This window comes from Pinus tabuliformis, chromosome J, assembly GCF_031772625.1.
Source record: "Pinus tabuliformis cultivar Carrire ecotype Pingquan chromosome J, CPIR1, whole genome shotgun sequence".
NCBI classification, from domain to species: domain Eukaryota; kingdom Viridiplantae; phylum Streptophyta; class Pinopsida; order Pinales; family Pinaceae; genus Pinus; species Pinus tabuliformis.
In genome coordinates, this window is record NC_142295.1 from 264,972,974 (window position 1) to 264,985,447 (window position 12,474).

Sequence of the window (12,474 nt, forward strand, 5' to 3'; positions counted from 1 at the left end):
CTCTTTTGAATTAAGTATTGGGGTTTTTGTAGTGCATTATATTAGAAATCATTTTGGGTTTCAACTGCGTTAAGTAAGTCATTCATCTATGACCATTTCCATGAGAGGTGGTCGTAACTAACTAATTTCTCATGATTTTTGAATTGTCCACTTAGCACTCATTGAATCAGGTGATGCTCACAGGGGTTTTGCAAATGGGGTAACAAGCTAAGTGGGCTTGATTGTGGGGAAAACTCCACAGTTAAGCGCGCTTGAGCCAGAGGCTACCCCGCATGGGTGACCTCCCGGGAAGTCTTGGTTACCGGGTGCAAGCCCCGGTTTCAATCCCACTTCTTCACCCCTTTGAGCATCACCCGATGCAATGAGTGCTAAGTGGACAATTCAAAAATCATGAGAAATTAGTGTGCTAAGTGGACAATTCAAAATTCATCATTAGAGAAATTATAGATGAATGACTTACTTAACGCATTTGAATCCCAAAATGATATCTAACACTTATTGGATGCAATGAGTGCTAAGTGGACAATTCAAAAATCATGAGAAATTAGTGTGCTAAGTGGACAATTCAACACAAATTAGTTAATGAGTGCTAAGTGGACAATTCAAAAATCATGAAAAATTAGTGTGCTAAGTGGACAATTCAAAAGAAATTAGTCACTTACGACTAATATTTTTAATCTTTATCCACTAATATTTTTTAATAAAAATATTTTAATAATTAAATTTGTTCCGAAGATTTGTTTTTATTAAAAAATCCTTAAATTAAAAAGATACATATTTGTTATATTATAATATAAAATATATATAAGAAAAATAGGTATAAAATTTTAATAGTAATTTTTTATTGAGCATAAGCCATTGAAATTGACCACAACCATTTTGTTGCGAGTAATCTGGCTTGATCACAAGAACTTGATATGAGTAATCTGGAAAGGCCAGAACAAAACTTTTTTCCTATTACAGTATAAAACTAAAACCCTTTTTTTTTAAATATTAAAATATAATATTTAAATTAATTTTTGGGCCAAATACATTAACCAGACGAAAAAACAATCTGTCCTATAGGCTATCTTTAGAATACTCTGGAAATGCGAAAGCAAAACTTTTTCCTATTAACAATTTAAAACTAAAACCGTTATCTTTTAAAAATTAAAATATAATATTTAAATTATTGTTTGAGCCGAATACATCAACCATGAAAAAACAATCTGTCCCATAAATTATCTTTAAAATAATTTTCTTTCTTTTTACGTCAAACTATGGGTTTGACCCATAGGTTAGTTATATCTCACATATATATATATCAAACTACACAACGGTTAGTATCTAAGATTTTATAGTCAGAAACATTTCTTAAACCTGCCATTTTCAGGAAAATGGATATAGCAGAGCGGAGCCATTTTCGTTCCTTCTTGGAGGGGTGTTTAACACCCAACATGGTCTTTAATTAGGGAAGAAGACGCAGAGGAGAAATAGAAAGTTAACGGCTACAGCGGGAGAATGTTAGCCGTTCATCCCGCACCCGGGCTTTGACGGGGTTTTCTAAATTTGTCATCATAATCGCCGATTTCAGTTAAATGTCGTATAAGAGGGGCGATCCGTTTGTCCCTCCATCCAACGGCTGCGGACGAAAAGGCGAGAAATTCAAAATTTGAAAGCTAAACGGTTAGATATTTTGAAAATGAATGGAGTTTACCGTTAAAGCCCGGGCGCGTGGGTTTTGCTTGGGTTTTTCTGTCTTTGTGGAGATCGATGCCCTTGTCTGCCTATGCATTTGCATATGCCTCTGTATTGTGCTCTGCAAGTATTTCAATAAACATCGCCCTCGTCACCGTTTATTCTCTATGGAGAACAGCTTCCCTTCCTTGTTAATGGAGAGCTGGAGCCCTGGACAAGGTCAGTGATTCGAAGCCCCCTGTCAATTGCTTCAGATCTGTCTGCTATTATATGCTAACTGGGCTTTTTGTTAATCAAGAATGGGATGTAGCAGAATGCGATCTTTGGTCGTTTTCCCCCTTTTTTTTGGTTGGGTAGCTCAAGTCAAATGTGACTCTGTGCTTTTTGGGCACCCAACCCATGTTGTTCTTTAGGGTATTCTGATATCATTCAATGACTGTGGTTGCAGGGGCTTCGCCGGATGCTGTAGTGTGCGCGGGCTCTCCGGACATGGAATTAGATTCAGAGGGCTTCTCTTTTAATGTAAATGCTGCTTCCATGGAACAACAGGGTCTCACTCAAGCCATGTTTCCAGAGGTCAGCCCCTCCTCAGCTGCAGAGGGGTGGTCTGAAATTACGCTCAATACTCCCCTTAAAAAGGAAGATGAGAAGAAACCCCAGATTGAGTCAGAGGCAATAGAACAACCTGAGAGTGGTTTTGAGAGTCAAACATTAGGATCCATCGCCGTTCCTTGTTCCGATGCCTGCGATTTAAATGGCAGTCCTTCTGATGCCTCCCATGTGGGTGATAAGCCTTCTGCTGATTCTTGCAATGTGGGCAGTAATCTTTCTTCCGATACCGGCAATGTGGGCGGTAATCCTTCTTCTGTTACCTGCAATGTGGCGAGTAATCCTTCTTCTGATACCCACAAGGGCGATGATGGGGGTCAGAGTGATGATAATGACATGGGTTTTGAAAACCCAGATGGGGGTCAGAGTGATGGTAATGGCATGGACTTTGAAAACCCAGATGAGGATCAGAGTGATGATATTGACATGGATTTTGAAAACTCAGACGATCCCACACTCTGCTATGGTCATCTCAAACTCGTAACAGGATATCAGAATATAGAGATTCCCAAAGGTGAGTTCTCTTACGTCCTTAAGGATTGTATGAAAACCCTAAATTTGTGTTTTAAAACCAAACGGCTTGCCATGGAAGGAATGAATGGGGGCTTTTGTTCTATTTTATTTCCTGGATCATTATATTTGGATATTCTTATCCCGATATTCTAGTTTTTAAGTTTATTTTTATTTTCATAAGCGTTTCATGAAACTTGCCAAGGGGGGGGGATATCAGACTTCAGATTTTTGGACGCTTTCAACTGTACTTAGTGTAATGTGAGCATTGTAAGCTTCTAGTGCACCTGATTTCGTGAAAACTGATTACTCAATTACCAGCACCAGTGTGCCCGGTCATCAACGCCATCTTGGCAACAGTGGCATCAACTAATTAAACTAACGCTGAAAGACTGATTTCCTTTAACTTATGTACGATGAGTAGCTATTTCACCCAAAGTGCCCCAGAGTTGCACCTGGCATTGTCCATTTGAAACTCATGCCATATGGATTGTCTGACTGCAGCAAAAACAGAACCCTAGTAGATCGTCTCAAGCATTCTGGTGGGCTCACCGGCAATAAATAAAAACTTTTAAGATTAATATTTTTTTCTTAGTGTCGCATTTGTAATGTTGACAATAAGCAGACTCTAGCAATTGTTGATAAATTGAAAACCCTTTTAAAAAATTTGCATCGAAAACATCATTCCGGATGAAGCATTATCTAGTTGGCCAAAGCATATGATTCACCTTTTGTTTATTTGGATTAAGTGTTTCTAGTTGGGAGATATGATAGATCGCAGCCTTTGCTCGTATTGGTTTTCTGATATGCCATTCCTCATAATCCAACTATTGGTAATGAGACATACACCTAACATTTTTGACTTCTATCAGCAAAAAAATCCGTCAGTCCCATTTTACATGGCTGAAATAATGTTGAGTGACTTTCCAGTAACGAAATCTCGAATGAATTTTCTGAAAAACATATCAGAGTTACAAACTGAAGGAACATACTAAAGCAATTCGTCTCTTGCGTCATTAAATAGGTTAAGCCTTTGCTCATATTAAGGTTATGCCACCATCTAACTCTTTGTAGGGTTAGATCTCTAAGAACTGTCATAAGATTTCCGATTTGGTGCTCTGGGTGCAATACTTTATGGGTGTCACCTGCTAATGACAAGGTGAAAGTTTATTTCCTTCAAGTATTTTTAATTTTTTTTTCACAATTTTACACTTCTCTAGTGCATTCTTCTTATTTGATGCATCTTGTAGAGGATGCTGTCATGTGCATAAGTGCTGGAGATCACCAACCACTGGGAAGTGCTTTTCAACAAGATTTATATTTTGTGGGCGGAGATGTGCTGAGAACAGATGAGACAATTGTTGAGAAGGAAGGCCCATCTGTCTATCAAACAGCTCGGTTTGGAAACTTTTCGTATATAATTGGTGATCTTCCTGCTGGAGATTACTACGTTGATCTTCACTTTGCAGAGATAGTCTTCACAAATGGCCCAGCAGGGATGCGAGTTTTTGATGTCTTTATACAGGAGGATAAGGCAAGATTACCAAAATCTACATTTACATCTATTACTATTTCTTCCATGATTTCCCATTTCAGTCAAGTTCACTGAAGGAAATTATATTTGCAGATTCTTTCTGAGCTTGACATTTATGCTCGGGTTGGTTCAAACACTCCACTTGTTCTGATGGATGCCCCGGCACATGTTATTGATGGGGGAACTCTAACTGTTAGATTTGAAGCAGTCACTGGTAGCCCTATTGTCTGTGCCATCATCATTAGAAAAGCACAATCTTTGGGTATTACCTCTTTCCTTTATTTGATTCAATGCTAATGATCCATTGTCAGCATAGCTTTACAAGTAATGATAGAGGATGTGAAAGTTTGATATGGTACTAACAGATCTAAGTTTCAGGTCATAAAGGGAGTAAACATCCTATCGTGATTGCAGAAGAAGCTGATTTGAAGCAAACGAACCAGGCACTAGCAGTAGGTGAAGAGGGCTATAATCAGAAGGTAATAATGGCGTTGGTATTCCTTTTTCCCTTTCATATTTGAAACACACAAACCACATTAATGTGTCCCCTCCAGAGCCGTTGGAATGTTTGCAAGAAACTCTTCATTTGTAATTTTGTGTAGTCATATCAGTATAAGCTATAAATTTTGTAGTGGAGGTTGTCTAAAATAAGAAACACTACTTTTTAATTGTTTTTCAGAGTAGAGGCAGGAGTTGTAAGTCTGTTTTGGAGTATGAAAAGAAAATAGAAGAGCTGCGTAAAGATTATGAATTGAAGAAGAAAGAATGTCATGAGGCATGGATGTCCCTGGAAGATTCCAACCGCCAACTTGAGAAACTCAGGAATGAACTTATGCGCAAGTCTTTGCATGTTGGCTCTTTAGGTACTGGGAAAAGAATCAACTGAACTAGTTCCTTTTATGGCTGTTGGGTCAAGTCATATTATGTTTGTTTTGTTTTATGGAATATACTTTTTCCTGAAGTATTTATTTATGTCTACAGCTCATGCTGTGGAGGGCCAAGTGAATGAGCTAAGAGACCTTCAGGACCAGCACGAGAGGGAAAAGAAATTGTGGGCCTCATCAGTTAACCATCTAAATGACAAAATCAAGGTAAGCGGACTTGGTTTTCCATCCCAAGAAGCATGCTTACTGTCATGATAAAATATATGGTGACCTTCTTAAACTCTTTGCGGGGAGGATGGCAGGTACTGAAGAGTGAATATGTTAAACTTTTGGAGGAGGCAAATTGCTATGCTTCTGCGCTACCTGATATCAGTGAAATGACTTCCTCTGTGCAAGCTCTGGGTGAGTATTGAAAATTTTACACCAATGTCCAACCTTTCCTATGACAGTTGATATTCTTCTGATAAAGATTTTTTGCAGTTAATCAGCACGAGGAACTAAAACTCCAGTACACTGAACTCAAAACAAAGTTTGTAGAAGAGAGCAAGGAACGCAAACAGCTTTATAACAAACTTTTGGAGCTGAAAGGCAAGTTTGTAATCTCTAGGTTCATGTTAGCTATTTATAATCTGAATCCTTAGGCTAGATGGCCAACTGACTGATATTTATCTTCTCCAGGAAATATTAGAGTCTTCTGTAGGTGTCGTCCATTGAGTGCTCAAGAGGTTGCAGAAGGAGCTGTTTCTGTGGCAGAATTTGACACTGCAAAAGACTCTGAGATCAGTATCCGAACCAATGGAGCCTCCAAAAAGGTCTTCAAATTTGATTCAGTTTTTGCTCCAGAAGCTGGTCAAGGTAAGCATGTTTTAAGTGAAAGTTGTGTAAATTACCTTTCTAATCAGTGTAGGATAACATCTGCCATGTGGAACAAAGATGTTCTTGGGTATAGCAATGGCCATTGACTCTGTATTACTGTTGTTATGGGCAGTGGATGTTTTTGCAGATACTGCACCTGTTGTGGTATCAGTTTTGGATGGGTACAATGTTTGTATATTTGCATATGGACAAACTGGAACTGGAAAGACATTTACAATGGAGGGAACAGAAGAAAACCGTGGTGTTAACTATCGAACATTGGAGGAGCTGTTCCGAGTAGCTAATGAAAGGAAAGGACAATTCAAATATGATATCTCTGTGAGTGTGTTAGAGGTTTACAATGAACAGATACGTGACTTGCTTGCATCTCCTCAGCCAGGACAAGCTGTAAAGAAGTAATTCCTAGCACATCTATTCAGCCATTGAAATCTAAACTTTTTCTTAATTAGGTGGCAGTGGTATTAGTCCTTGAGATTAATGAAAAGTTAATTTATTTTGGAATTTTGTCTGTTGATAGGCTAGAGATAAAACAGATGGCTGAAGGGATTCATCACGTACCAGGTCTTGTTGAAGCACAAGTGCACAGTATGAATGAGGTTTGGGAAGTGCTGCAAACTGGAAGCAGTGCTAGGGCTGTTGGCTCCACTAATGCCAATGAGCACAGTAGTCGTTCTCACTGGTGCACTTTTTTTACCTCTTACTGATAAATTTTCTAAATTTCAGTCTACCTAATCAGAATAGTAGTTGTTCTCTCTGGTGCACAAATTGTTCCCCTTGCTGATAATGTTCCAAATTTCAGTCTCTTTAGGGGTAAGAACTTAACTTTTATATATCTTGTTATCATTTTGCAGCATACTTTATGTGATGGTAAGGGGGGAGAACTCAATTAATGGAGAATGCACTAGGAGCAAGCTTTGGTTGGTTGATCTAGCTGGAAGTGAGCGAGTAGCAAAAACTGATGTTCAAGGGGATCGTCTTAAGGAAGCACAGAACATCAACAAGTCACTCTCTGCTCTTGGGGATGTGATATCCTCTCTTGCAACTAAAAATAGTCACATTCCCTTCAGGTTAGTTAATGAACGAAAGCACTATATCCTTCTAAAATTTCTTTCGAGCCGCTCTCTTTTTATTCAGTTTAGATTGAATTCTAGAGTAACTACAGAATTCTTAGTTTGTATTATTTATTCTGTGATTGTAGGAACTCCAAGCTGACACACTTACTACAAGATTCATTAGGTATCGATCACTCCTCCTTATAAAAGCCTTTGGTTGCCTGTTTTGTCAATATCGTATTATAATTTTATTCATTCAGCAGCGGCTATGGAGTTAAACAAGGGAACAACAAGTTCTGATTGATTTGTTCATTGTACTTTCAGGAGGAGACTCAAAAACACTTATGTTTGTACAGATTAGTCCAAATGAAAATGACATAAGTGAAACACTTTGCTCACTGAATTTTGCCAGCAGAGTTCGTGGAATAGAGCTGGGTCCTGCTAGGAAACAGTTTGATTCTACAGAGCTAGTGAAGTATAAACAGATGGTAATTTAGGAACATTTGGCTTATTACATGTGCAAATGCTAGTAGAGGAGAATTTGTTTACAAATTTGTTGTCCACATAACCATATCAAATATTGTCATGGATGACCTCATTCTTTAATGTTTGCAGGTCGAGAAGGCCAAACAAGATGGAAAATCAAAGGAGGGTTCAATGAAGAAAATGGAAGAAACCATACAAAATTTGGAAGCAAAACTGAAAGGAAGAGACCAGGCAAACAAACTTCTTCATGATAAGGTTCATATAATGCTTTCCTATTTTCATCAGATAGAAAATAGGAAGAATTTTTTTACATGCCAAGACATAAATACAAGGAAAATTTTCTATTGCCTTCTTGCAGGTAAAGGAACTAGAAGGACAACTTGCAAATGAGAGAAAGGCTCGATTGAATTTGGAAAGCAAACTCAAAGAACAACAGCAGCAGTCAGGAAAAGTGGCTGAAAAGCCACCGCTCCTCGTACGTCAATTTGGAGGTGTAAAGACTGTCAATGAAACAAATGTATTGTCTAAGGATTTGGTCAACCTCTCAGATGCTTTGACTGAAAATAAACAAATGCTGAATGCTATGGAATGCAATGGAAAACCACAGGAGGGTGAGCTCCTTTTGAAAAATGGCCTGATAGATCCTTACTCAAAGGGGCAGAAAGAAAATAAGTCTGAGCCATATGATGATCAAAATGTGAAGCCCAGGAAAACAGGCAGAGCTTCATTGTGTACAACTGCTAGAAGAACATCACTAGTTCCTCTGGCTGCAAGACGAATTACCATGGTCCCTTTGCCAGTCACAAGGAATGATGGCGTATTAGATGGGAATATATCATCTTCTCAAACAAATGAGGATGAACAAGCTAACAGCAAAGAGTATAACAAAGAGCCTTTTACTGCTAATAACAAAGAGCCTTGCACTGCTAATAAAGACCCTGTCTTGTTTCCAACTGCCACACCTGTTAGCTTAAGGGGGCTAAGGAATTCTAACACACTTAATAAATTGCGACAAAGTATAAACAAGAAAGTTCACTTCAATTCTCCTGTGCTCAAAGGGCCAAATGATGGCACCTCAACGGCTGCTCCCTCCTCAACATTCGGGGGGCAAAAGCTTCCACCAATTGATACCACTAGAGTTAGGCGTGTAAACTCCACAAGAGCCTGGGGAAGGATTTCTGGGACAGGTAATATATCTGCCCAAAGAGTTTTATGTGCAAATAGAGGTGGCATAAAGCCAACTGTGCAGCTGAGAGAAAAAGAGAGGGGATGGAACAGGTAAAGCTGAGTATCGGAAAATCTTCTGCTTCATTGCAGGATCAAGTGAATTAAGTTGACTTTTCACTGCAAGTGTTTTTATGGGTTTACACTTGTATACCCTGGGACATTCATTCCTTTAAATCTGTTCACATCCCAATTTATGATGTACCAATATTCGATGCTTTCAAAATTCGTTTGTACTTATCATCGCTGCTTGGATCGATTGATATTTTTGAGGCTACATTCAGATGGTTGGAGTTAATATTCTCCAGCTTATGTTGTGATCGCAGTAGCAACTGTAATCCTGTCTTGCTCCAAATCTTTCTCTGGAAGTTTTGGCCTCGCTTGTAAATTTCACAATATTATTTTTATTCATTCATATAGCATGTATTCCTTATTACCAGTCCTTGGATGAAGTTTCACGTGAATTGTTGTGAATGAAGTTCTTCTGAGCTATGAAAATTTGGACCTGAATTGCTGAATTGTGATTGAAAAGCTTATCGCTGTTGCATTAATGATAAAGTGCATTGATTTAGGAAACTAAACTTGATAAATTGATACTGTTGTTGGTCCAGTTATTATTCAGGGTTTAATGTGTTCGTGGCAAACTGCATTGATAACATGACTTGTGTTGTACATGCAGGGTGATATTGCAAATGTATCTTAAGTCCTTTGGTAGTTATATTTTCGAATAATTACTATAGCTTGAATAAAGTTCTCTTTCAGTTGTAAGTTTATTGAGTATGATTCCCCATCTCTAGGATTCTATTGTCTTACAGTTATTGTAGGTATCCTATTTTCTGGAAAAATATTGTCTTTCAAAAGCCTAGTAGTTATTTTATAAGTTTGATCTGTGTTGTAAAGAACAATTTGATGTTCTAATGTTACAAAGGTTTGATATTTGCACGGAATCCATCCGGAAATCGGTTCCGATAACTCACTGACACATGTTTGGGATTCTAAAGGTATTGAAAATGTTCTATGGACCTATAGACCTATAAAAGAAGCCGTGGGCTTTTTACCCCATATGACCTGAACTTTTACAGGACCACAAGGCTTTGTGGGCTTAGTAATTCTTTTTACCTATAAAAGAAGCCGTGGGCTTTTTACCCCATATGACCTGAACTTTTACAGGACCACAAGGCTTTGTGGGCTTAGTAATTCTTTTACCATACATACCATAAAGGGCCATACTTTTCATATAGAACATAAGGCCTCTCTATATAACTTATTCTTTTGCATTTTATTAAAAAAATTCCTTTGTATATCTACAGAGACTAAAAACTAATATGTTCTCCGTACATATTAGTGAAGTTTAAATGTGTTTAATTATCAAAACACAGTCTAGATTTTAGTCTCTAAATTCTTGATATATATTTGTAAATACGATGAATGGCAGAGAGGGATAATGAAAGGTTCAATGTTATAGGGCCATCGTTCCTGAAGAGAGGATGAAAGGTTTAAGGGAAATTCTGCATGCCTGATAACACCAAGACAACATTTTAAATCAATTTTGTGATGAACCTTCTATTTCCCGTTTTGACTATTATAAGACCCAAGCATCTCACTTATATCTAAAGCATTGACTGAGCACAATCATTTTGGGAATTGCGGGAGTCATGGGAGAAAGGGAATTTGAGTAGAGGGGGCACTTACATTATAATTGGAATTCCTGAGTCCCTAGTGTTGAAAAATTTAGGGGCAACAAGTGTAGGTAATTTATCGTATTTTGATAATTGCTTGTGATGTATTTTTATTTTATTTGATTAACTTATTTCCTTTATTATTATTAGTGTTCTCTATCATCAAACAACTACCAAATTATAAAGAACAATGAGACAATAAGACACAAGATATAGGCGATCAACTAGGGCCAAAACCTATCCAACTAAGGGGAAAACTCACTAGAATTCGTCTTTTTTATAAATATTCAATTGATGAATTCCAAGATCTATGACCTTTGACCAAGACCCTCCAAGACCAAGTCATCCTTCCTTCTTGATGAGCTTTCTTTCCAATCTTTCAGCAACAAACTACGACCTTCCAACAACTTCGCCAACAATTTCAATTCCAACAAATTCTACAACTTTGACCTAGTAGTTTCACAACTTCGACCTTGATGCAACTTTAGCAGGTTTTCCCTTGATGCAGCTTTAACAGGTTCGACTTAGTAATTTCATAGCTTCAATCTAGAGGCAACTTCACAACTTTGACCTTGCAGCTTCACATCTTCGACTTTGCAGCTTCACAACTTCGATGCAACGTCAGAATTTTGTCTGGCCCATAAACAGTAAAAACCCTAGCAGAAGAGAGAGAGAGAGGCCCCAAAACTCTTTTCAACTTCTTCCACTTCTTCAGTGATATGGGCTTCTTGCCTTCCTCTTTTTTGTTTCCCTTCTTGAGCTTTGGACAATATCTTTTGTAGTGCCCATATTCATGATAGCCATAACATTGAACCTTCGACATGTACTTGAGGACCAAGATTCCCAAACTTCCCTTTACTTCTAGCCATGGCAGCATGTGCTTGAGCTTTCTCGCTTGATCCTACATCGATTTTTGACTTTAACCTTTTTATTTGATTTTGCACAATGACCATAGTTCATTGAATGGAGTATCTTCCTTCTTCCCATAGATGCTTGATGTGAAGTTGTGCCATTCCTTTGGTAGTGCATTGAGCACTATGGTAGTCATTTCCTTATCAAACATTATTTCTCCCAATTCTTGGAGTTGGTCTCTTATTTTTGACACCCTCAAAGAATGAGGCTATTCCTTATTCTTTTGATATCTTCATTTTGTAGAGCTTGAACTTTTTCTTTTGACGATTTGACAATTAAACCCTTAACATGACCAATGACTTCATTTTCTTCTTACATGCAAGAAAGTTTGATGACCCAACCAATTTGATGTTCTCCTTACAATATGAAGTTATTTTGACATATTCAAATATAGATATAAAAATACTTGTCAGGGTAAGATATTCCTAGATGATGAAATCTTCACTTGATGCCTTTTTGATTTTGATGATGATGTAGAACATGTCTTCTTGGTGAAGATGTCTTTCTTCAAAAGTGATCCTTGGCTCAAAGGGAGATCACATTGATTTCTTGATGACGATGACAACACTTTTTCTTGCTTTTCTTCCTTAAAGACAATGCTAGTTAAACTTATTTCACAACCTCAAATTTTGACCCTTATTCAAAATTTCGGCTTGATGTAGAAGTTATGCAATTTCAATGTTTTTCTACAATAACCCTAATTCACAAGTGTGGCTAGAATATGGACAAATTTGCCTCCTTTCTATTTCACTTGACTTGTCTTCTTTTTCTTCTTATCTCGACTTGCAAAAGAGACCTTTCTTGGCACAAAATTTGATGCTTGATGGTGGCTGCAATTCGATACTTGTTGCTATAGAAAAATGTATTAATACTTCACACGTGTGGAGAATATAGCCCAAAAAAATAGACTCAAGTGTGGAACCCTTCTTTGGATGAGCTAATGTTTTGAGGTCTTTTTTGATGCTCTTAATTATTCCCTTTCAATATGATGAGAGGGTTGAAGCTACACATGGATCTGGGTAGTTGTCATG

The 12,474-nt window shown here is 37.7% G+C and overlaps 1 protein-coding gene across 1 annotated transcript; it reads left to right on the forward strand.

Annotated features, from left to right (window-relative positions):
* Positions 1–1,388: 1,388 nt before the first annotated feature.
* LOC149226781 (kinesin-like protein KIN-14R) lies at positions 1,389–9,334 on the forward strand. Its single transcript, XM_089377604.1, has 17 exons — positions 1,389–1,896; positions 2,126–2,800; positions 4,047–4,330; positions 4,424–4,592; positions 4,709–4,809; positions 5,010–5,193; positions 5,312–5,421; positions 5,517–5,616; positions 5,695–5,802; positions 5,893–6,069; positions 6,203–6,485; positions 6,608–6,769; positions 6,942–7,157; positions 7,289–7,326; positions 7,467–7,630; positions 7,758–7,883; positions 7,987–9,334. The coding sequence occupies exons 1-17, from the start codon at positions 1,686–1,688 to the stop codon at positions 8,908–8,910; spliced, it is 4,032 nt and encodes a 1,343-aa protein (XP_089233730.1). The 5' UTR covers positions 1,389–1,685; the 3' UTR covers positions 8,911–9,334.
* Positions 9,335–12,474: the final 3,140 nt, after the last annotated feature.

Bases quoted from the DNA above. Each gene is read 5' to 3' on its own strand.
- LOC149226781 (XM_089377604.1), top strand. From the start codon at position 1,686: ATGGAGTTTACCGTTAAAGCCCGGGCGCGTGGGTTTTGCTTGGGTTTT. The intron at 1,897-2,125 runs GTCAGTGATTCG...CTGTGGTTGCAG, and splicing joins GAGCTGGAGCCCTGGACAAG to GGGCTTCGCCGGATGCTGTA. The intron at 4,331-4,423 runs GCAAGATTACCA...TTATATTTGCAG, and splicing joins TCTTTATACAGGAGGATAAG to ATTCTTTCTGAGCTTGACAT.